At 40.9% G+C, this 25,281-nt stretch overlaps 3 protein-coding genes across 4 annotated transcripts in view; 1 reads left to right on the top strand and 2 right to left on the bottom strand.

Annotated features, from left to right (window-relative positions):
• The window catches only part of LOC307004302 (uncharacterized protein), a gene marked incomplete at its 3' end in the record, with an annotated part of 56,296 nt that extends 31,883 nt beyond the window's left edge, over window positions 1-24,413 (top strand). Inside the window, exons 1-3 of one of the 2 annotated variants that reach the window (XM_079623419.1) lie at window positions 21,029-21,587; window positions 23,802-24,003; window positions 24,088-24,413. In XM_079623419.1, coding sequence (XP_079479545.1) covers window positions 21,483-21,587; window positions 23,802-24,003; window positions 24,088-24,413 — 633 coding nt within the window. In that variant the 5' untranslated portion in view covers window positions 21,029-21,482. Of the gene's footprint in view, window positions 1-21,028; window positions 21,588-23,801; window positions 24,004-24,087 lie in introns of those variants that run through there. The other variant, XM_079623420.1, reaches the window with a different exon arrangement.
• LOC307004109 (uncharacterized protein) lies at window positions 16,226-20,618 on the bottom strand. The gene is made up of 3 exons (XM_079623059.1): window positions 20,069-20,618; window positions 19,663-19,806; window positions 16,226-18,056 (listed from the first exon to the last, which is right to left on the bottom strand). Exons 1-3 carry the CDS (start codon window positions 20,615-20,617, stop codon window positions 17,964-17,966), a joined length of 786 nt encoding a protein of 261 aa, XP_079479185.1. The 5' UTR covers window position 20,618; the 3' UTR covers window positions 16,226-17,963.
• LOC307004304 (putative nuclease HARBI1) lies at window positions 24,124-25,211 on the bottom strand (the record flags this gene model as incomplete). Its single annotated transcript, XM_079623424.1, has 3 exons — window positions 24,124-24,260; window positions 24,408-24,768; window positions 24,836-25,211. 2 exons carry the CDS (start codon window positions 25,209-25,211, stop codon window positions 24,410-24,412), a joined length of 735 nt encoding a protein of 244 aa, XP_079479550.1. The 3' UTR covers window positions 24,124-24,260; window positions 24,408-24,409.
• Between the last annotated feature and the right edge of the window lie 70 nt (window positions 25,212-25,281).

The following is a 25,281-nucleotide window of genomic DNA, read 5'->3' as shown; positions in this document are numbered from 1 at the left end:
TGGCACGGGTGCGAGGGCCCTTTCATCGCTGCTTGCAGCTTTAATTATTATTATTATTATTAGGGCCCAAGCCTTGAAAAGGCGAAGGCCCTATTGTTTTCCTTCGGATTATTATTTATTATTATTATTCTTCTTCTTTATTATTATTATTTTACTACCTTTTGGGCACTTTTGGGGGCCTTAACGTGCTCAAAAACTCTTGAAACTTTGCACAAATGTCAGAACCCACGGCCATTAGGGCCACGCTGAAGCTGGGACCCGGGCGTGGTAGGGGGGCTCGGCAGCGCCCCCTGGAATGGGATTCAAAAACATGTCCATATATCAAACACGCTTGAATGTAATAATATGATACTCGGTACACATATAGATCTCATCGGGCCGAACAACTTTCGTGCTCTAAGTTTTACGCCAGTCCAACAGGAAGTCGGCTATTATGGGCTGTATGGAAACGCATGTTCTGGCATTTGAAACACTTCTCCCAGAGAATTCATCCGATGACCACGAAACTCGGTGTGCATGAAGTCAAGACATGGAGGATGCTAAATTGCGAACGGATTTTTGATATCTCGAACGGTTTGGCCGTGGCGAGGAAACGAATTTATGATTAAAAAAGGATGCATAAAGTGTTATAACTTAGTTATAGTTTTACCTACAGTTACAAAACTCAGTGTGTATATTGATATTATCAAGCCGAACAACTTTCTAATTTACAGTCATTAGCTCCGACCAACAGAAAGTCAGATATTGTTGTTTGAATGTGAATTGTGTCTCTCTCTGTCTCTCTGCTATTCTGTGTGTGTGTGTCTGTCTGTGTGGGGTGGGGAGGGGAGGGGGGATCTGTGTATGTGTGTGTGTGAGTGTGTGAGGAGGGGGGCTAGTTTAGTTTAACCCTTTCTCTGCTGTGTGCAAAATCTCGGGCACTTTTGGGGCCCTTAACGTGCTCGAAAACTCTTGAAATTTTGCACACAGGTTAGAACCCGCGGCCGGGCTGAAGCTGGTACCCGGGCGTGGCAGGGGGGCTCGACAGCGCCCCCTGGAATGGGATTCAAACACTTGTCCGTATATCAAACACGCTTGCATGTAATAATATGAAACTCGGTACACATTTAGATCTCATCGGGCCGAACAACTTTCGTGCTCTAAGTTTTACGCCAGCCCAAACAGGAAGTCGGCTATTGTGGGTGGTATGAAAACGCATGCCCCTGGAATTTGAAACACTCTTTCTAGAAAATTCATCCAATCGCAACCAAACTCGGTCAGCATGACGTCAAGACATTGAGGATACTAAATTGCTGACGGATTTTTTATATCTCGAACAGTTTGGCCGTGGCGAGGAAACGAAATTATGGCGAGAAAAGAGAAACACGATGTGTAATAACGTCTTCATACATTAATTGATCTTGATGAAACTTCAGTAGCGTGTTAGTTGTAAGAGAGCGATCACATGGATGTAACTAATGTGAGTCAAAGTTATAGCGCCACCAACTGGCTGCAGGAAGTGTGTTACTTTTGACAAAAGTGGGGGGGTTAGTTTTACCTACAGTCACAAAACTTGGTATGTATATTGTGCACATCGAGCCGGACAACTTTCTGATTTACAGTCATTAGCTCCGACCAACAGGAAGTCAGATATTTTGGTTTGAATGTGGTTTTGTCTCTCTCTGACAGAGTTCCCCCAGCCATTCTGTGTGTGTGTGTGTGTGTGTGTGTCTGTGTGTGTGTGTCTGTGTGGGGAGGGGAGGGAGGGCACACACACACACACAGTCAGCCCCCCTGTCTGTGTGTGTGGGGAGGGGAGCAGAAAGACTATGAACAATTGTGCCATCTAGTGTTTTATACTATGTATAAATGTGTTTTTTATTTTAAACAAGTGTTTTAAAGTACACTAATTTCAATTAATGATATGCTACATTTTTAATATTTAAACATTATCAAAGTTAGGATGTCATTTTTTTTAGTTTCAAAAGTTATCTGTCTCTGTCTCTGTCTCCCTTTGGCTGTGATTACCCTCCCCTCACTCCCACAGTCTCACTTATTTCTTTCTGTATCAAATAATATTACCATAAACAAAAAGTTTGAGTTTCTTTTTCAATCAATGTATTATGTGTAACTTAAAAATAAGCAAAAAGTTTGAGGTCAAGACATGAAAACTATGAAATATAATATAGTATTAGTAAAAGAGTGCAGTATAGGGTTGGATGAATCAGATAAATAACATATTTTGGTAAAAAAAACATTTGGTTAAACAAAATCGAGTGATACATAGGGCTATATTGCCCTCTCGACAGTCAAAGCGGGTTACGTTATTGCCCGTCGTGCACAGGAACCCGAAAGGCAACGGGGTGGCGGCTTTATATATATATATATATATATATATATATATATATATATATATATATATATATATATATATAAATATAGCTGCAAGCAGCGATGGAGGGCCCAAGCCGGGGGCACCGCCACCCCGGTGCCTTTAGTGTAACTAAAGGCACCAGGGTGGCGGTGCCACCGGCTTGGGCCCGTAATCGCTGCTTGCAGCTATATTTATTATTATTATTATTCTTCTCCGCATTTAATCGCATTTTTGAGGGCCTAAACATGCACGAAAACTCACGAAAATTTGCACACGCGTCAGAACCGGCGAAAATTGACATCTGATATGCGTTTCAGAATTGGGCGGGGCAAAATGGCTCGATAGCGCCACCTATAAATGTTCAACGGAGTGCGCCTCCCGCTACGTTTCACGTACGTGTACGAAATTCGGTACATACATGTAATGACCCAATACCTACAAAAAAGTCTCTTGGAGCATAGCCTTAAACACAACAGGAAGTCAGCCATTTTGAACTTCCTCTCTGATTTTTGTGCAGTTTTTGCCATTTTCAGGCCTCGTACTTTAACGAACTCCTCCTACAGTTTTAATCTGATCATCTTCAAATTTGGTGAGTGTAATCTTAAGGCCTTTGCGACGTTAAATTGCGAAGATCTTGAGTTTTCGTCGAAGGGCGTGTCCTCGGCGGCCTGACAAATTTTGATGTTTCGCCATGAAACAGGAAGTTGCTGTAACTCAGGCATTGAATGTCCAATCTGCCCCAAACTTCACACGTTTGATAAGCGTTCTGTCCTGAACACATGACCATGCTCAAATTCAGTTACAGTCATAGCGCCACCTGCTGGCAACAGGAAGTGACATGTTTAACACTGTTTTGGACTCCTAATAATTTATAAAAGATTGCCAGCAAGTGCTAAACTTGTTAACAACATACTAGAAACATGCTAAAACATGCTAGCAAACATTAGCTAAGTGCTAAAGCATGCTATTACTGAAATTAAACAGGAAGTTGCTGTAACTCAGGCAAACAATGTCCAATCTGCCCCAAACTTCACACGTTTGATAAGAGTTCTGCCCTGAACACATTTACATGAGAATATTCAGTTACAGTCATAGCGCCACCTGCTGGCAACAGGAAGTGACATGTTTAACACTGTTTTGGACTCCTAATAACATATAAAAAATTGCCAGCAAGTGCTTAACATGTTAACAACATACTAGAAACATGCTAAAACATGCTAGCAAACATTAGCTAAGTGCTAAAGCATGCTATTACTGCAATTAAATAGGAATTTGCTGTAACTCAGCCATTGAATGTCCAATCTGCCCCAAACTTCACACGTTTGATAAGCGTTCTGTCCTGAACACATGACCATGCTCAAATTCAGTTACAGTCATAGCGCCACCTGCTGGCAACAGGAAGTGACATGTTTAACACTGTTTTGGACTCCTAATAACATATACAAAATTGCCAGCAAGTGCTAAACATGTTAACAACATACTAGAAACATGCTAAAACATGCTAGCAAACATTAGCTAAGTGCTAAAGCATGCTATTATTGCAATTAAATAGGAATTTGCTGTAACTCAGGCATTGAATGCCCAATCTGCCCCAAACTTCACACGTTTGATAAGAGTTCTGGTCTGAACACATTTACATGAGAATATTTAGTTATAGTAATAGCGCCACCTATTGGCAACAGGAAGTGACATGTTTAACACTGTGATGCTGTACTAGCAACATATTAAATAAACCATTGAGTTATAAACATGTTAGAAACCTGTTAAAACATGCTAGCAATTCTTAGCTAAGTGCTAAAGCATGCTAATGCAATGAAACAGGAAGTTGTTGTTACTCAAGTAGGCAATGTCCAATCTGCCCCAAACTTCACACGTTTGATAAGAGTCCTGCCCTGAACACATCTACATGACACTTTTCAGTTATAGAATAGCGCCACCTACTGGCAACAGGAAGTGACATGTTTAACACTGCAATGCATTACTAGCAACATATTAAATATGCCATTGAGTTATATACATGTTAGAAACATGTTAAAACATGCTAGCAATTCTTAGCTAAGTGCTAAAGCACGCTAATGCAATGAAACGGGAAGTTGTTGTTACTGAAGAAGGCAATGTCCAATCTGCCCCAAACTTCACACGTTTGATAAGAGTCCTGCCCTGAACACATCTACATGACAATTTTAAGTTAAAGTAATAGCGCCACCTACTGTCGACAGGAAGTGACACGTTTTAAACTGTGATGCATTGCTAGCGACATATTTAATATGCCATTGAGTTCTAAACATGCTAGAAACATGCTAAAACATGCTAGCAACACTTATCTGAGTGATAACGCATGCTATTATCCCCATAATAAAGGACATTTTTGTAACTGACTTTGACATACTCCTATATTTACCTACTTAAATGCACAATGCCCACCGTGCTCTGTCTTCCTAAATCCACCGGGTGGCGGTTGGCACGGGTGCGAGGGCCCTTTCATCGCTGCTTGCAGCTTTAATTATTATTATTATTCTTCTTCTCCGCATTTAATTGCATTTTTGAGGGCCTAAACATGCACGAAAACTCACGAAAATTTGCACACGCGTCAGAACTGGCGAAAATTGACATCTGATATGCGTTTCACAATTGGGCGGGGTAAAATGGCTCGATAGCGCCACCTATAAAGGTTCAACGGAGTGCGCCTCCCGCTACGTTTCACGTACGTGTACGAAATTCGGTACATACATGTAATGACCCAATACCTACAAAAAAGTCTCTTGGAGCATAGCCTTAAACACAACAGGAAGTCAGCCATTTTGAACTTCCTCTCTGATTTTTGTGCAGTTTTTGGCATTTTCAGGCCTCGTACTTTAACGAACTCCTCCTACAGTTTTAATCTGATCATCTTCAAATTTGGTGAGTGTAATCTTAAGGCCTTTGCGACGTTAAATTGCGAAGATCTAGAGTTTTCGTCGAAGGGCGTGTCCTCGGCGGCCTGACAAATTTTGATGTTTCGCCATGAAACAGGAAGTTGCTGTAACTAAGGCAAACAATGTCCAATCTGCCCCAAACTTCACACGTTTGATAAGCGTTCTGTCCTGAACACATGACCATGCTCAAATTCAGTTACAGTCATAGCGCCACCTGCTGGCAACAGGAAGTGACATGTTTAACACCGTTTTGGACTCCTAATTAACATATACAAAATTGCCAGCAAGTGCTAAACATGTTAACACCATACTAGAAACATGCTAAAACATGCTAGCAAACATTAGCTAAGTGCTAAAGCATGCTATTACTGCAATTAAATAGGAATTTGCTGTAACTCAGGCATTGAATGCCCAATCTGCCCCAAACTTCACACGTTTGATAAGAGTTCTGTCCTGAACACATTTACATGAGAATATTCAGTTATAGTAATAGCGCCACCTATTGGCAACAGGAAGTGACATAACACTGTGATGCTGTACTAGCAACATATTAAATAAACCATTGAGTTATAAACATGTTAGAAACCTGTTAAAACATGCTAGCAATTCTTAGCTAAGTGCTAAAGCATGCTAATGCAATGAAAGAGGAAGTTGTTGTTACTAAAGAAGGCAATGTCCAATCTTTCCCAAACTTTACACGTTTGATAAGAGTTCTGCCCTGAACACATCTACATGACAATTTTAAGTTAAAGTAATAGCGCCACCTACTGTCGACAGGAAGTGACACGTTTTACACTGTGATGCATTACTAGCGACATATTAAATATGCCATTGAGTAATAAACATGTTAGAAACCTGTTAAAACATGCTAGCAATTCTTAGCTAAGTGCTAAAGCATGCTAATGCAATGAAAGAGGAAGTTGTTGTTAATCAAGAAGGCAATGTCCAATCTGCCCCAAACTTCACACGTTTGATAAGAGTCCTGCCCTGAACACATGTACATGACAATTTTAAGTTAAAGTAATAGCGCCACCTACTGTCGACAGGAAGTGACACGTTTTACACTGTGATGCATTACTAGCGACATATTAAATATGCCATTGAGTAATAAACATGTTAGAAACCTGTTAAAACATGCTAGCAATTCTTAGCTAAGTGCTAAAGCATGCTAATGCAATGAAACGGGAAGTTGTTGTTACTGAAGAAGGCAATGTCCAATCTGCCCCAAACTTCACGCGTTTGATAAGAGTCCTGCCCTGAACACATTTACATGAGAATAATCAGTTAGAGTAATAGCGCCACCTACTGTCGACAGGAAGTGACACGTTTTAAACTGTGATGCATTACTAGCGACATATTTAATATGCCATTGAGTTCTAAACATGCTAGAAACATGTTAAAACATGCTAGCAACACTTATCTGAGTGATAACGCATTCTATTATCCCCATAATAAAGGACATTTTTGTAACTGACTTTGACATACTCCTATATTTACCTACTTAAATGCACAATGCCCACCGTGCTCTGTCTTCCTAAATCCACCGGGTGGCGGTTGGCACGGGTGCGAGGGCCCTTTCATCGCTGCTTGCAGCTTTAATTATTAGGGCCCGAGCACCGATGGTGCGAGGACACTATTGGAATTGCTCTGTTTATTATTATTATTATTATTATTATTATTATTTTCCGCATTTAATCACATTTTTGAGGGCCTAAACATGCACGAAAACTCACGAAAATTTGCACACGCGTCAGAACTGGCGAAAATTGACATCTGATATGCGTTTCAGAATTGGGCGGGGTAAAATGGCTCGATAGCGCCACCTATAAAGGTTCAACGGAGTGCGCCTTCCGCTACGTTTCACGTATGTGTACGAAATTCGGTACATACATGTAATGACCCAATACCTACAAAAAAGTCTCTTGGAGCATAGCCTTAAACAAAACAGGAAGTCAGCCATTTTGAACTTCCTCTCTGATTTTTGTGCAGTTTTTGCCATTTTCAGGCCTCGTACTTTAACGAACTCCTCCTACAGTTTTAATCTGATCATCTTCAAATTTGGTGAGTGTAGTCTTAAGGCCTTTGCGACGTTAAATTGCGAAGATCTAGAGTTTTCATCGAAGGGCGTGTCCTCGGCGGCCTGGCAAATTTTGATGTTTCGCCATGAAACAGGAAGTAGCTGTAACTCAGGCAAACAATGTCCAATCTGCCCCAAACTTCACACGTTTGATAAGAGTTCTGTCCTGAACACATGACCATGCTCAAATTCAGTTACAGTCATAGCGCCACCTGCTGGCAAAAGGAAGTGACATGTTTTACACTGTTTTGTACTCCTAATAACATATAAAAAATTGCCAGCAAGTGCTTAACATGTTAACAACATACTAGAAACATGCTAAAACATGCTAGCAAACATTAGCTAAGTGCTAAAGCATGCTATTACTGCAATTAAATAGGAATTTGCTGTAACTCAGGCATTGAATGTCCAATCTGCCCCAAACTTCACACGTTTGATAAGAGTTTTGTCCTGAACACATGACCATGCTCAAATTCAGTTACAGTCATAGCGCCACCTGCTGGCAACAGGAAGTGACATGTTTTACACTGTTTTGTACTCCTAATAACATATAAAAAATTGCCAGCAAGTGCTTAAAATGTTAACAACATACTAGAAACATGCTAAAACATGCTAGCAAACATTAGCTAAGTGCTAAAGCATGCTATTACTGCAATTAAATAGGAATTTGCTGTAACTCAGTCATTGAATGTCCAATCTGCCCCAAACTTCACACGTTTGATAAGCGTTCTGTCCTTAACACATGACCATGCTCAAATTCAGTGACAGTCATAGCGCCACCTGCTGGCAACAGGAAGTGACATGTTTAACACTGTTTTGGACTCCTAATAACATACAAAAAAGTGCCAGCAAGTGTTAAACATGTTAACAACATACTAGAAACATGCTAAAACATGCTAGCAAACATTAGCTAGGTGCTAAATCATGCTATTAATGCAATTAAATAGGAATTTGCTGTAACTCAGGCATTGGATGTTTAATCTGCCCAAAACTTCACACGGTTAAATATTTTCATGTTTAACACATTTACATGAGAATATTCAGTTATAGTAATAGCGCCACCTACTGGCAACAGGAAATGACATGTTTAACACTGTGATGCTGTACTAGCAACATATTAAATATGCCATTGAGTTATAAACATGTTAGAAACCTGTTAAAACATGCTAGCAATTCTTAGCTAAGTGCTAAAGCATGCTAATGCAATGAAAGAGGAAGTTGTTGTTACTCAAGTAGGCAATGTCCAATCTTTCCCAAACTTTACACGTTTGATAAGAGTCCTGCCCTGAACACATCTACATGACAATTTTAAGTTAAAGTAATAGCGCCACCTACTGTCGACAGGAAGTGACACGTTTTACACTGTGATGCATTACTAGCGACATATTAAATATGCCATTGAGTAATAAACATGTTAGAAACCTGTTAAAACATGCTAGCAATTCTTAGCTAAGTGCTAAAGCATGCTAATGCAATGAAAGAGGAAGTTGTTGTTAATCAAGAAGGCAATGTCCAATCTGCCCCAAACTTCACACGTTTGATAAGAGTCCTGCCCTGAACACATTTACATGAGAATATTCAGTTATAGTAATAGCGCCACCTACTGGCAACAGGAAATGACATGTTTAACACTGTGATGTTGTACTAGCAACATATTAAATATGCCATTGAGTTATATACATGTTAGAAACATGTTAAAACATGCTAGCAATTCTTAGCTAAGTGCTAAAGCATGCTAATGCAATGAAACGGGAAGTTGTTGTTACTGAAGAAGGCAATGTCCAATCTGCCCCAAACTTCACGCGTTTGATAAGAGTCCTGCCCTGAACACATTTACATGAGAATAATCAGTTAGAGTAATAGCGCCACCTACTGTCGACAGGAAGTGACACGTTTTAAACTGTGATGCATTACTAGCGACATATTTAATATACCATTGAGTTCTAAACATGCTAGAAACATGTTAAAACATGCTAGCAACACTTATCTGAGTGATAACGCATTCTATTATCCCCATAATAAAGGACATTTTTGTAACTGACTTTGACATACTCCTATATTTACCTACTTAACCCCCTGGGGTCGGCAATCACGCCGGCGTGATTTGGGCGATTTTTTTTACATAGCAGCTAAATAAACTTAAAATACTCCGTCAAATATGGTCATACAGACTTAATAAATATGAAAAAATAATCTGTGAGATGTCTACTTTTGTATGTGTCCACTTACAATCAAAACAAAACGTTGTGCTTTTGTAAAATAAAGAAATTAAACCCGGTGTGCTTTCTCCCTCTCCGTCTCGTGAACTTTTTTTTTTCTTGAGCACGTCTCTAAACAAACAAAACTCAGCGAATACTTGTCACACATTTGTGAGCTCTATATATTTATAAACATTTAAGTGTGTAGTTTTAAATTATCTGATTCAAAACGAAAACAAATATTCTCTGTTTAAGTAATTTGTATAAAACCAACAAGATATCCAAGTTATCTAATCCTTCCTCATTAGTTTTAATGTGACCACACCCACACGCGCAAAACATATAGAGATGCAAATCGTCCACGCGTCGCGCGAACGCCCCCATTACCTCAACAACAAAGCGCCGCCAAAATTCATCAGTCCTGCAGCAGTCGTCGAGTTTGGAAGACATGTTGTGAGATTATTGGATTTACCGAAGAAGAACGCGATTTGAAGACAAGAAAGATTTTAAGGTAAGAAATAATTCTGAATTATATTAGTTTGTATTGTTGCATAAACTTCACATTGCAGTCGAACTGTTGCTCGATGCTTCAGTGAATGTTCTCAGTCGCGCTGTGTGTTTGAAATAGTTCGACCCGAGCCCACATCAGCGCGGCATTGAACATTTTATCTTATTATGTAGGTAGCCAATGTGCCTGATGCTTTCACTTGATGCAACGTTCGTTTTTGTGATTAAAATACATGTAAAATATTACCATAACATCTGTCTCCCTGTGTGCGGAAATTTGTTTATGTAGCCGTGACAACGAGACACGTGCATGCGCGCCAAGAGCCTTGTTGCTCTGCGCGCTGATGCGCTCATCTGTTGACATTTCCGAATAATTTCCACACAAACAAACGTACATGTGTAATTAGTATGAGAAAAATATATATTTATGCCTATCGGACGCGGGCCGGGCTCGGACAGAAAAATCCGCAAAACGCCCCAAACATAGGCTTCATGTTTTTACTCCAATCTCATTTCATAAAGTCATATCGATGTAACGTCATATGGATGTAAACATTTGAAGTAACATATGATAATAAATATATTTTTCTCTAGTGTAGTGTTACTGAAGTGTTCCTTTTTAAGGATGCCTGCTATAGCCTACTATTGTTATTATTTTATGCAGTCCTGCACGTATGCCTGGTGTTCATTTTATATATATATGTATATATATATATATATATATATAATGTATATATATATGTGTGTGTGTGTGTGTGTATATGTGTGTGTGTATTTTATAAATTTTAAAAAGCAATTTTAACCAGAATAAATCTAAAATGTATTCCCAAAATCGTGCAGCCCTAGTTTCTCTTGATATCAGCATGTTCACAGGTTGTTGTTTTTTTTTTTTTAGGTATAGTCCTGCTGACTTCAACATGAGCAGAACATGGTAGTGAAAAATCAAACATCTGGGAAATTACAGGTATGTAGGCTACTATGTTTCAGGAATGGCACAAAGGTGTGTGACTGGTTAAGTCTCTGTCTTTAGTTCAGTGTGTTAAATAATGTGCTTTTTTGCCATTTGTTGTGTATCTTTGAATTATGTTGTGTTGTAAATAAATCCAAACAATCAAAAAGCCGTTCTTTTTAAAATCTCCTCATTCTTTGTTCAAAGTTCCTCATAGGCCCTGAGAGCTCCTAATAGGGCCATTATGGGAGGCTCTTTGTCTCTCTCAAGTGTGAAACACTCAATATTCATGGGTGGTTAACGCCTACTCGCATAAAGCTTTCTTACACAAGTCATGTCATACAAATTTTAAATCAATATATTGTCTGATCTGAATGAGTAGTCAAGGTGATTTTCACATAGTTTTGGAGCAAATATTCTAGGCTACGTGATACAATTTTCAAAAGTCTTGTGAATAAATAATCAGTTTGGGTTTCATAACCTCATTTCAGTGACTTTTTTTTTTGTCATTTTCACAAACCACGCATAAATGTTATCATCTCAAATCTACAAACTTTTACATACATGCTGCTGACATATTATTGTAGCAGAGTTTGTGCTGAATGCAGTGTAATAAGATTTTAGCCATGAAAATGTCACAAGTAACAGAAATAAGCACAATTATCAGAGCATGTCAGAACACCTCCAGGACCCACAAAACCCCTCAGACCCCTGAGGGTTAAATGCACAATGCCCACCGTGCTCTGTCTTCCTAAATCCACCGGGTGGCGGTTGGCACGGGTGCGAGGGCCCTTTCATCGCTGCTTGCAGCTTTAATTATTATTATTATTATTATTTTCCGCATTTGATCGCATTTTTGAGGGCCTAAACATGCACGAAAACTCACGAAAATTTGCACACGCGTCAGAACTGGCGAAAATTGACATCTGATATGCGTTTCAGAATTGGGCGGGGTAAAATGGCTCGATAGCGCCACCTATAAAGGTTCAACGGAGTGCGCCTCCCGCTACGTTTCACGTACGTGTACGAAATTCGGTACATACATGTAATGACCCAATACCTACAAAAAAGTCTCTTGGAGCATAGCCTTAAACACAACAGGAAGTCAGCCATTTTGAACTTCCTCTCTGATTTTTGTGCAGTTTTTGGCATTTTCAGGCCTCGTACTTTAACGAACTCCTCCTACAGTTTTAATCTGATCATCTTCAAATTTGGTGAGTGTAATCTTAAGGCCTTTGCGACGTTAAATTGCGAAGATCTAGAGTTTTCGTCGAAGGGCGTGTCCTCGGCGGCCTGACAAATTTTGATGTTTCGCCATGAAACAGGAAGTTGCTGTAACTAAGGCAAACAATGTCCAATCTGCCCCAAACTTCACACGTTTGATAAGCGTTCTGTCCTGAACACATGACCATGCTCAAATTCAGTTACAGTCATAGCGCCACCTGCTGGCAACAGGAAGTGACATGTTTAACACCGTTTTGGACTCCTAATTAACATATACAAAATTGCCAGCAAGTGCTAAACATGTTAACACCATACTAGAAACATGCTAAAACATGCTAGCAAACATTAGCTAAGTGCTAAAGCATGCTATTACTGCAATTAAATAGGAATTTGCTGTAACTCAGGCATTGAATGCCCAATCTGCCCCAAACTTCACACGTTTGATAAGAGTTCTGTCCTGAACACATTTACATGAGAATATTCAGTTATAGTAATAGCGCCACCTATTGGCAACAGGAAGTGACATGTTTAACACTGTGATGCTGTACTAGCAACATATTAAATAAACCATTGAGTTATAAACATGTTAGAAACATGTTAAAACATGCTAGCAATTCTTAGCTAAGTGCTAAAGCATGCTAATGCAATGAAACAGGAAGTTGTTGTTACTCAAGTAGGCAATGTCCAATCTGCCCCAAACTTCACAGGTTTGATAAGAGTCCTGCCCTGAACACATCTACATGAGAATAATCAGTTAGAGTAATAGCGCCACCTGCTGGCAACAGGAAGTGTCATGTTTAACACCATTTTGGACTCCTAATAACATATAAAAAATTGCCAGCAAGTGCTGAACATGTTAACAACACACGGGAACCATGCTAAAACATGCTAACAAACATTAGCTAAGTGCTAAAGCATGCTATTCCTGCAATTAAATAGGAATTTGCTGTCAGGCATTGAATGTTCAATTTGCCCCAATTTCACACGTTTGATAAGAGTTCTGCCCTGAACACATCTACATGACACTTTTCAGTTATAGTAATAGCGCCACCTACTGGCAACAGGAAGTGACATGGTTAACACTGTGATGCAGTACTAGCAACATATTAAATATGCCATTGAGTAATAAACATGTTAGAAACCTGTTAAAACATGCTAGCAATTCTTAGCTAAGTGCTAAAGCATGCTAATGCAATGAAACGGGAAGTTGTTGTTACTGAAGAAGACAATGTCCAATCTGCCCCAAACTTCACATGTTTGATAAGAGTCCTGCCCTGAACACATCTACATGACAATTTTAAGTTAAAGTAATAGCGCCACCTACTGTCGACAGGAAGTGACACGTTTTAAACTGTGATGCATTGCTAGCGACATATTTAATATGCCATTGAGTTCTAAACATGCTAGAAACATGCTAAAACATGCTAGCAACACTTATCTGAGTGATAACGCATGCTATTATACCCATGATAAAGGACATTTTTGTAACTGACTTTGACATACTACTCCTATTTTTACCTACTTAAATGCACATTGCCCACCGTGCTCTGTCTTCCTAAAGCCACCGGGTGGCGGTGGCACGGGTGCGAGGGCCCTTTCATCGCTGCTTGCAGCTTTAATTATTATTATTATTCTCCGCATTTAATCGCATTTTTGAGGGCCTAAACATGCACGAAAACTCATGAAAATTTACACACGCGTCAGAACTGGCAAAAATTGACATCTGATATGTGTTTCAGAATTGGGCGGGGTAAAATGGCTCGATAGCGCCACCTATAAAGGTTCAACGGAGTGCGCCTCCCGCTACGTTTCACGTACGTGTATGAAATTCGGTACATACATGTAATGACCCAATACCTACAAAAAAGTCTCTTGAAGCATAGCCTTAAACACAACAGGAAGTCAGCCATTTTGAACTTCCTCTCTGATTTTTGTGCAGTTTTTGCCATTTTCAGGCCTCGTACTTTAACAAACTCCTCCTACAGTTTTAATCTGATCATCTTCAAATTTGGTGAGTGTAATCTTAAGGCCTTTGTGACGTTAAATTGCGAAGATCTTGAGTTTTCGTCGAAGGGCGTGTCCTCGGCGGCCTGACAAATTTTGATGTTTCGCCATGAAACAGGAAGTTGCTGTAACTCAGGCAAACAATTTCCAATCTGCCCCAAACTTCACACGGTTGATAAGAGTTCTGTCCTGAACACATGACCATGCTCAAATTCAGTTACAGTCATAGCGCCACCTGCTGGCAACAGGAAGTGACATGTTTAACACTGTTTTGGACTCTTAATAACATATAAAAAATTGCCAGCAAGTGCTAAACATGTTAACAACATACTAGAAACATGCTAAAACATGCTAGCAAACATTAGCTAAGTGCTAAAGCATGCTATTACTGCAATTAAATAGGAACTTGCTGTAACTCAGGCATGGAATGTCCAATCTGCCCCAATCTTCACACGTTTAATAAGAGTTCTGCCCTGAACACATCTACATGACACTTTTCTGTTATAGTAATAGCGCCACCTACTGGCAACAGGAAGTGACATGTTTAACACTGTGATGCAGTACTAGCAACATATTAAATATGCCATTGAGTTATATACATGTTATAAACATGTTAAAATATGTGTGAAATTCTTAGCTAAGTGCTAAAGCACGCTAATGCAATGAAACAGGAAGTTGTTGTTACTCAAGAAGGCAATGTCCAATCTGCCCCAAACTTCACACGTTTGATAAGAGTCCTGTCCTGAACACATCTACATGACAATTTTAAGTTAAAGTCATAGCGCCACCTACCGTCGACAGAAAGTGACACGTTTTACACTGTGATGCATTACAAGCGACATATTTAATATGCCATTGAGTTCTAAACATGCTAGAAACATGCTAGAAACATGCTAAAACAAGCTAGCAACACTTATCTGAGTGATAATGCATGCTATTATCCCCATAATAAAGGACATTTTTGTAACTGACTTTGACATACTCCTCTTATTTTTACCTACTTAAATGCACATTGCCCACCGTGCTCTGTCTTCCTAAAGCCACCGGGTGGCGGTGGCACGGGTGCGAGGGCCCTTTCATCGCTGCTTGCAGCTTTAATTAGGGTTGGAACTAAAGTCTGTAGGACACTGGTTTTTCAGAACTGGAAATGAAGAGCCATGACTTACTGTATTAGATTATCCAAAACACAGGGTACTTGATCAGTACGTTTCCTTGAGCAGATTCAAAAACACAAGCCAAGTAATAAAGGTGCACAATCCCATAGCTGAGGTGAACCCAGCAGATGTGTAGTTATAGTGGGGGTAACAAAGTGCTGAACGGGTGTGGAAACAGAACCACTGCATGTATACTGTTGATTGATCTATGCCCTCAACCTTGAGTATTCCAAAATAGTATCCCCTTTGCAGATTAATACAAATTTGTCCCCTTTTTTTTCTTTTCTTTTTTTGCACGTTAAATGTGGAAGGGGCTTATCAATGAATCCGGAATATGTGGCAGGCCAATGAGTGCGAGAAGAATAGGGAATAGCCACTGTAAGTGGCTAATGTGTGGAGGGGGATGGTCCTAGAGATAATCGAGCGCGCGTTTAAACGTCTGTGGGAAGGAGACGTAGACAAATATCACAACCTGTGCGTCTGAGCAACGAGCAAGCAAACTATTGACTCGTTCTTCCGACCTGCGGCTAGTGTGCCAGTTAAATTCACTTGCTGGCTTCCAAATAATACATTACAACAGCGATAATAAAAAAAAAACGTGAACAAAACGATTACTCTTTGTAAACATTGTTCAATGTGAGTGCCAAATGCTCGAACATGACCTGTCATTTACGCCGTCATCACCCGGGAGTTGATAGCGCACGAGCGCAGGCGAGACCTGAACTCCAGACGTTACCATCGGTGTTTAAACTAAACTCATTTATGTTTTGCCAATGTAAACATTCAAGAGCAAGACGCGAAAGAGAACTCGCGTCTAGTTTTGTGCGCGTGTGCGTGTGTGTGTGTGTGTCCGCGCGTCTGTGTGTATGCGTAGGCTACTCATCTCAGACAGCGCGCAAAAATTTAGTTATCTTTCAAGTCTTGCACTTGAATGGACAAATTCACACAAAGAGTATGTCAACATGTCCATCTCGAGTATCCTAGCACATCGGTTCCCAACAAGGGGGTCGCAGCCCACAAGGGGGCCTCAGCGAGCTCTGTGGTGGGTCGCGTCATATTTTGAAAAGTTTTGAGCAATGAGAATTAAATAAAAGTCCTTAACTTTTTTCTGTTCAAAATTTTCAAAACTTATATAATGAGCGAGTTCATCGTGATTCCATTTTCCAATCCGTGTTTTTGTCTATCCTGAACCACTATGATACTCCTATAATAAGTGTTTACATTGGGACTATTTAACACGGGTTTGGATCGCTGCGGAGTAGCCCAGTACCTGCGTGACTCGTCATAGACGTTCACAGAGAGTAGTAGTTCCGGCTACAATGTTCTTCCGAAAGACGCATTATTCTGTTAATCAGGGTTCTTGCAGGTTTCAGTAAGTCAAAATAAGACCTTTTTAAGACATTTTAAGACCATAAAGATTGAAATTTAAGACCTACATTTTTTTAGGCATTACCAAAAAAATATTAAAATCAAAGAAATTCTGAAAAAATATTTTTATTTTAATGAATTCAGATAATCACATCAGATAATCTATCTAACATGGATTATCGTGAGTGAGTGAGAGATATTACATATGCTTAAGTTCCTCCCCTTTAGCACTGTTGTGGCAAAACAATATTTAACAAACCAGCATTCCCGTCAATAGACGTCAATATTCAAATTGTATTTAAAAGAAAATATACATTTATTCTTGCAAGAATAGTTCCCAGTCTAGCCACACAGGCCAGCTGCAGGGTGAGGGTGAAACCCCCCAACCCTAACAGCCCAGTTTGCAGGCAGAGTGAGACCCAGATCAGGCTTGGCTGGTAGTTTTTATAATGTTCTCATCAAAGCATTCTTTAAACACCCACCCTAAAGGGCAGGAGCTGAGGAACCCCCATGGTCGTCTTAACCCCTCCCTAGCCTGGGGTCTTCTCAGTGTCACACACACACAGCTGTATCAACGTTACAACATTAAGCTCAAAATACAGCACACGTCATTCATTTGTTAAATCATTGAGAAAACAAAATAAGAAATAAAAGATTAAAATTGCTACTACAAGCACCAATCTCATTCTCAATGTTTTTGAGTTCAGCCATTTTGTCTTTGTATGCCCTTCTAAGGGCATTTGACTTGGATAGGAGCTGGGCCATCTTTGAGCCAGCCTTTCCCTCAGCTTCCTCGTCAAGCATGTCTGCCTCCCTGGCAAGACAGTTGGACACCTCTTTTAAAATGGTCTTCCTCTTTTTTAGTTGCTCTAAACCATCCTCTGCCAGCTTTCTCTTCTAGGTTTGCATTTCCGTTTCTTTCTTTGTGCGCTCCTGATCAAGAAAGATGCGGTACCTTGACCGTGCTGCACCCACACATGTTAGGAGCTCTCTGGTTAGGGGAACTTTTGTCACACCCCCATGCATCTCTACATAGTCGCAGACCAACCTATTTGTGACGATGGTCTCCTCATGCATATTTTCAATCTCCACCTCCTTGTTAACCGAAAATCCCCTTTCAACGGAGGCCTGCCCATGTGAAAGGAGGAGCAACCTCTGGCAAAAATTCCAAGCAGCAGGATAGGGACGGCTTAACCGCTCATGCAGGAAGGTGTCTAGTCGGTTCTCAAATGGCTGGAAGGTGAGAAGTTCTTCGTTCCTTGCCTCAATGGACAGGAAAGACTCAATCTGTTGGACAATGGTATCCCCTAAAACAAAGTAAGTGATAAAAGAAAGGTCAAATATGCATATAGATAAATCACAGCACTCAAGACTCAAAACCTACTCTTAACCTATGAAATGTCTTCAATAACAACAAAAGCCTGTGTAAAATGATGGGACTTATTACAATTACAATTAGGGCTGCACGATGTATCATTTTAGCATCGATATCGCGATGTGCGCATCCATGATAGTCACATTGCAGGATGTGTGATGTCAAGTATAGGGATCGTAGTTGATCCGTGATTCATGATCCATACGGACCAGCTGCTTCCCGAACCGTAACGCTTGTGATTCGCAGATTAATTGCAAAGTTTACCCATCATAGAGTGAAAGTTTATCATTTGCATGTGTTTTTAAGTTCTGTCAGTTAAACATCAAGCGCAAGAAGACTGGAACTTGCTGGAGAGCAAGATCTTTCACACGCGGAGGCACAGCGCGCACAACACGACAGCCCTGTTCTATTGTATTTATCTATGCTTGTAATTTGTTTATTTCTTTCTATGCAGATTTACCTCCATTACAAAACCCCAGTCATTCTAGAATGATTAATTCTTTCCAAAAACTGCTATTCAAGTCATCCGGTGAAATTGTTTTCATAATCGCAATATATATTGCAGAAAAATAAAACAACGCAATGTAATTTTTTTCTAATATCGTTCAGCCCTAATTACAATACACAATACATATGAGCCACTGCACACATAACAGGTGCAGGACCTTAGAGGAGGGAATAACAAAAGCAAAATGTCCATGCTAAACCAATACCCTGATAGGAAAAGAGAAAAGAGCCAAATGGGAGACCAAATGTCTGCAACAGAGAGAGAATGCTCAAAACACAGTCTTATAAAAAAAAATCTGAGTATAGTTGAGCATGGTACTCAAACTTTGGTTCATAACTACTCCTACCAGCAGATACAGCTGCTTGTCCTTCAGAAATGTCTGTACGAGACATTTAATTTGAGCCTTGCTTTTCTCTGGATCCCTGAACATGAGAGACGGGTCCAGACACTCCATCTGCCTAACTGTTGCATATTTCAAGGGGCTCTTCTCCTGAACTTTTCTCACGATGTTTGAGAGTCCCTGCATGCAATCCCTCCTAAACTCAAGGACCCTTAGCTCTGCACTTTTACTGTTCTGGGGTGCGTTTCCCAAAAGCATCGTTAGCCAACTATGGTCGCAAGTTCCATTGAACTATTGGGAACGACAGAACTTGCGACCATAGTTGGCTTTGGGAAACGCACCCCTGGACAGGGGAATGTGCAATAAAAAATACATGTTACTTAAAAAAAGTTTAATTTAGGGCTGGGGGAATTAACGTGTTAATCTTTGCGATCAATTTGAGATGTTTAACGATTACATTTTTTTTATCGATTCCCAGCCCTAGTTTAATTTTAAAAAGTACACATGATTGGGCAATCATGAGACTTCATGCAATGAGGTCATATGACTTAGTGTATTAGCCTAATGACAAATATTCTTCCTGTTGCACACTTTACAACTGACATGTTTGGAGTATGTTTAACTAAATGACACTTGCTGCCTGCATATTGATAATTATTTCCAAAACCTTAAGAAATATCATGACAATACCTTGAGAGCTGCCTCAGCACCCAAGCCGATGTCAACCCTCTGTGGGAGGAGGAGCAAGTTCTTGTCAGACAGGTCCAGTGTGGTAAGCTGAAGGGCAGTGATGTCTTGCAGGACCTCTCTTTTAACAAAACGCCTCAGTAGACTCTGTCAGAAGACAAATGAAGCAACAATAACAATAACAGAGTTGAAAGGGTTCCATTCAATTAACAACAAAGCAATTAACATTCACTTGCACTAGAGGAGAATGGCCCTAAAATACTTCACATAGGCCTAACAATGAGACACATACTTTGATTAACTTTGATAAAAGCAATCGCCAGAGATGAATGAATAAATAAACAAATAGAATGTATGCTGAGAGGTTTATGCCAACAAGTGATACAACCCATATACTGTAAATACTCACCTTAATCAACTCAGCCAAGTCTTTGCCAAAGAAAGGCATCACAGGTTCGTCTGTTTGGTACTTCCTCAAGAATGGATCAAAGGTCCTGGCCACTGTCATGAAGAAGTACATCCTTGCTATTGTTAAAGGATCCTTGTGGGCTGCTTCTATGGTGTCAAATGATGCCGTCTTGGGGTTTGGCAGCTCTTTTCTGTGCACAGCATCCAGGTATAGCTTAAGAGATGGCCAGACCGGCAGAGCCCTCTCAATAACTGGAAGATTTTCCAGCCACCGATGGCCGCAGAATGACTGAGGGAACACTGTGGATTTGGTGACTCTTACGTAGTCCTCCCTCCTCGCTGGAACATGGTGGAATAATGTGTGCATTGCCTTTAATATCTTGTCCACATGCCACATCGAAAAGCCAGCCTTGAAGGCATTATGCAGTGTGTGGAGCCCACAGCTGCCTACGGACACCAGCTGTGCACCCCCGTAGTTCTCAGCATGGTCAAGCTGGAGGAGCTCTAAAAACTTGAAGTTCACATTAGGCCCATCCATGGAGACTGACATCAGCCTGCTGCGGTCCAATTGATCCAAAGACTCCTTATGCATTGAAAATAAGGAGAAATAAAAAGACAGATATACATCATTAAAGCAATGACATACACAAACACACACACACACACACACACACACACACACACACACACACACACACACACACACAGTCATTGTACACACACATTGTACATTTAACTATCTACATGTTTGACTACAAGCCTTTCTTCATGTATCTCTGTAGGTGTATAGAACTATGACTGCTAATGTGGCCTAAACTGTATGTGAACCTACATTCCCTAGCATCTCTTGATTGCAGAATTTTAGTTTGAGACAATAATATATCAAATAAATGAAACCATATACAATCCATATACAATGTTAGGTTACATTTTCTATGTAGCCTACAGCTTCAAATGTTTTGACAGACATTACTTTCTACATGCATTGTTTCCTTAGTCTCAAAATTGATAAGTAAAAGAATAACCCATTCAACTTTCACTTACTTTGACATGTTTCAGTAAGTCCCGCGCTGTCCCATGTCCCATGAACTGTGAGCCCAGGTACCTCGACTTAACAATTTCATTGTTCCAGAAACGAACATGGACGTCAAGCTGCTTGGTCTTGGTGGTCTGATTTAAGCTTTCGTCGAACATTACGACATACGGCCCGGTAAGAGAACGAATCAATTCTCTCTTAATAAACTCCCCCAATCCAAATCTCGCCACATAAGCGATCTTGTTGGGCCCGCAAGAGAACGTCTTCACGATAACTGAATCAGGGAACATTACTTGGAAGAGGTCGCTAATCTCACTGTTGCTATTAAACGAGTGGTGTTTAGTCACCGTGTGTAGTATCCAAAGCACCTCGGCTTTCGATGTGTCAGTCGATCCAAAAGTACCCCGATGGTCATTCGACGGAGCTGCGATGGCATTGTGCTGGAGACCGGAGGGACCAGGCATTGAGGAGGTCAACGGCAGAGGTGAGGCACAAAACTGGCTAATTGGCCGAGTCCGCTGAAGGCATTTTGCGGCTAGCTTATGTTTCTCCGCTCTGGCATGTGACTCCAGCGCCTTCACACCCAGAGTTCCTAACTTAATATTTTTTCTGCAAAATGTGCAGCGAGCCTCGTACCTGGAGCTGTGTACCCTCATTTATCAATCTTGCGTCGAAACTGGCGTATATGTTGGCTTAAGATTATGTTTACACTCCTCTCACCGCCTGATTTATGAAGCTGTGCGTACCTTTGAAATTCAGGTGTACGCAATACCTGCCCTTGATAAATGCAGCGGCTGAAAACGATCGTCATTAGATTAACACGCCCCTATATATTCACGTCTCCGCCTCCCCCACGCCCTCATTTACGCCATGGACACACGGAAGACGGCAAAAAAGAGAAACTTCTCCGACGTGGAGATCGAGACCATCACCAGGGAAGTGGAAATAAACAAAATTGTTTTATTTGGGAGTTTAAAGAGTGGGATTAAAGGCGCCCACAAAAACAAAATATGGACCCAAATTACGAGTTCTGTAAATAGTGTGGGGGCTGAGAAGCGCACTCCAGCAGAGGTAAGAATGTTTTATTGCTTAATATAGACCAATAGTGATCAAGTTAAAGGGCATATTGCAGGTTAGAGTACCCAGTGAGCCAATGTATAGAACAATAATGTAGGAACTAGATTTAAATATAAACATATACTTCTAAAATGCTATTTAGGCTTCTGGAGTCGTTTTTGTGAGAAAATTTTACTTCCGCATTTGAAAACCGCCAAACCGGAAGTGACGTATCATGAGGGAGCGCGGTCAAAGTAAACCATAGGAAAGCAATGGATCGCAATGACAGTTCGGACGCTGAGGAAATTGTAGCCTAAATGTTTACTCGTATGACAGACCTCAGCCATATAATTATGAGCCTTATATGAAGCCAAGAGAGTAGACAGGTCAGGATTAGACAAAACAACGGTCAGAGGAGACGCATTGAGCTGTGGTGTGAGGAGAACAGGGCAGGAGTCGGGTCTCGATGAGAGAACAGTGTTAGCTTATAGATGTATTCACGTTAGCCGACGATATGTATAACACTATGCTCAGATCACAATATTGTAATTATGTGTCAGGCAATAGCAAAGCTAGTATTTAGACCCTTACCTGCACGTGTATGTCAGCCATTAGGAGACAGTTTCCAGAGAAAGAGGGACATTATAAAGGTTTTGAATGGCCCCATTTGATGATAATGAATAAAAAAATAATCACAATCACAACTTTCTTACTGTATAAAAACTTTATATGTAGAAGCAGCCAACACAAACATTAAAATTCGGAGTACAGATTGAAAATGAACATATTATATTATATTATAATAATAATAATAAGTGTCGGCTGCAGACTTGCAAGACATTACAAGTTTATGGAGGATACGTTAATGAATTAAATTAAGACAAGGCACATTTTGTAAAACAAATGTACAGTAAGTGATCTCTGACGGATCCGTGACCGTCATGTTTCCCCCCGGTGGCCGACCCACATGCTAACGGCGGACCGGGCAACCCGATGAAGGAGCCGGGACAGTGTGCACATATCGCCGTCATCATATAACGTAACGTTAACTCATCATATCGCCGGGATTATAATCATGCAGTCTATAGTGAACGCTACACACTACCGCGTTTTTCAAAGCAGACGCAGAAGCGAAGGCCGTCTCTTACCCTGCACAAAACGCACACAAACACGGAAGAAAGCACCATCCTTTTTCTTGTTCGGAAACCTGTGGACTCGATGTCCTGACAGGTCATAATTCACAGTCATTTATCACGATAATTATTAATTGAAATACAATAACCACCGAAAACACACTGAATCACGACCGCTTCAACATAATACCAGCCTATTCTGCACTGAGCGAACGCAGCGCCCGGCAAACGACTCCCCATTGTGACGTAATATGACGCGGTGGTGAAAAAAAAGCGTTTTTTCAACACGGTCAAGGAAACGGTCACGTTTTCCGCTGAATTTGTGCCCTTATGTCTGGCAAAACAATTTTTAATCGTGCATTTACTTTTCATATGGTATTTTCATACAAGGTTATATATTAATTCTGAAAAAAAAAACTGCAATATGCCCTTTAAGCATGAGTTTTCTTAATTGCTTAATATAGACCAATAGTGATCAAGTTAAGCATGAGTTTTCTTGTTTATTGTAGGTGAAAAAAAAGTGGTCCGATATAAAGATCGCCACAAAGAGGCGCGTCTCGGCACTGAAGAGGAGCCAGAGACAGACTGGGGGAGGCCCACCGGATCCAAGCCTCCAGCTGACACCGAACGAGGAGCGGGTGGCAGCCCTCATCGGAACGGCGTCTCTAGAAGGTATCACCAGTGGGATTAAAGATACCGACGACATTCATGGTAAGTAAACTTAAATTTGATAGACCAATAAAAAAACACAAGTCCATAGTTAACTCATTTTATTTAAATTTTATTGTTTTGTAGATGATGGCACTGCAGGCCCCAGCGCCCTCGAGGCATCTCCCCCTCAGCCCATCCAGGAGCCTGAGCCTATCCTTGCGCCCCACCCAGAGCCTGAGCAGGTGCAAGCGGGGGAAGCCGAGGCTCGTCCACCAGCCTCCCGTGCGCCACGGCCAAGGGTCCTTACGCATGAGGTCCTGGAAAGACAGTCAGAAATTTGTAGACTACTGGTCGAAATTAACCAGTCATTAGTGTCAATAAATACGACATTACAGCAAATAAATGAAAACTTAAAAAAAAACAAAAAAAACAATGAAAACAAATTCTGTGTTATTTTAACTTACCCTTAAAACCGCCGAACAAGGTCCCGTCTGAGCTGAACAGCTCCCAAAGCCGGTGGTGCTGCCCACTGCTCCACTGGCACTTCTGGGTCTGGGGCCAGCGCGTCAAATGGCACACGGTTTATCTCAGCCATGTTGTGCAAGACGGCACATGCCAAAATGATGTTGCACACCTTCTCTGGCGAATAGAGCAACGTGCCCCCCGCGTGTGCCAGGCAGAGCCATCTACCTTTTAGGAGCCCCACGCAGCGCTCCACAGTGGTTCGTGTTCGTGTGTGCGCGTGGTTGAAGTTGCGCTCCTGATGCGTCACAGGGTTTGGCACAGGGGTGATCAAAAAGTCCAAAAGAGGATAACCCCTGTCACCTAAAGGGGAAAAGAGAGGTTAGGAAAAGAATATATTTAGCAAAATAAATTTGCTCTTAGTACTCACCTAAAAGATAAGCATGACCCCTCAATGCCCCCTCTTGTAGTCGTCTGCGCACGCTGCTGTGCTCAAAAATGAAGGCATCATGGGTGCCTCCAGGCCATCGTGCCACAACATTTAATAGGCAGAGTCTGGCATCACAAATAATTTGCACATTGACTGAATGATAATTTTTGCGGTTGATGTATGCGTAATTATTAACCGATGGTGGTTTCAGACGCATGTGGGTACAGTCAATTGCACCTATGACATTTGGAATCCCAGCAATCTCATAAAAACCCCTTTTAATCATTGTTTGCTGGGCATTGTCGTATGGGAATTGGATGTAGTGTGGGATGAGAGTCCTGATGGCAGCCAGCACGGATGACAGCATGCGGCTCATGGTGGGTTGGGATATGCCAGACCTGCAATCTCCCGTTGAAAGGTTCCAGTGGCCAAGAACCCCAGTGTGG

This window comes from Phoxinus phoxinus, assembly GCF_949152265.1.
Source record: "Phoxinus phoxinus genome assembly, chromosome: 9".
Lineage (NCBI taxonomy): Eukaryota > Metazoa > Chordata > Actinopteri > Cypriniformes > Leuciscidae > Phoxinus > Phoxinus phoxinus.
Note: the sequence above shows the minus strand (reverse complement) of the source record. Positions and strands in the feature narration are given on the sequence as shown.

Excerpts from the sequence above, each read along its gene's own strand:
- LOC307004109 (XM_079623059.1), bottom strand. The coding sequence starts at position 20,617 with ATGTCAGTCTCCATGGATGGGCCTAATGTGAACTTCAAGTTTTTAGAG. Across the intron at positions 19,807-20,068 it reads ACTTGGCTGAGTTGATTAAG|AGTCTACTGAGGCGTTTTGT; the intron begins GTGAGTATTTAC and ends GTCTTCTGACAG. Across the intron at positions 18,057-19,662 it reads GTGCTGAGGCAGCTCTCAAG|GGGATACCATTGTCCAACAG; the intron begins GTATTGTCATGA and ends ACTTTGTTTTAG.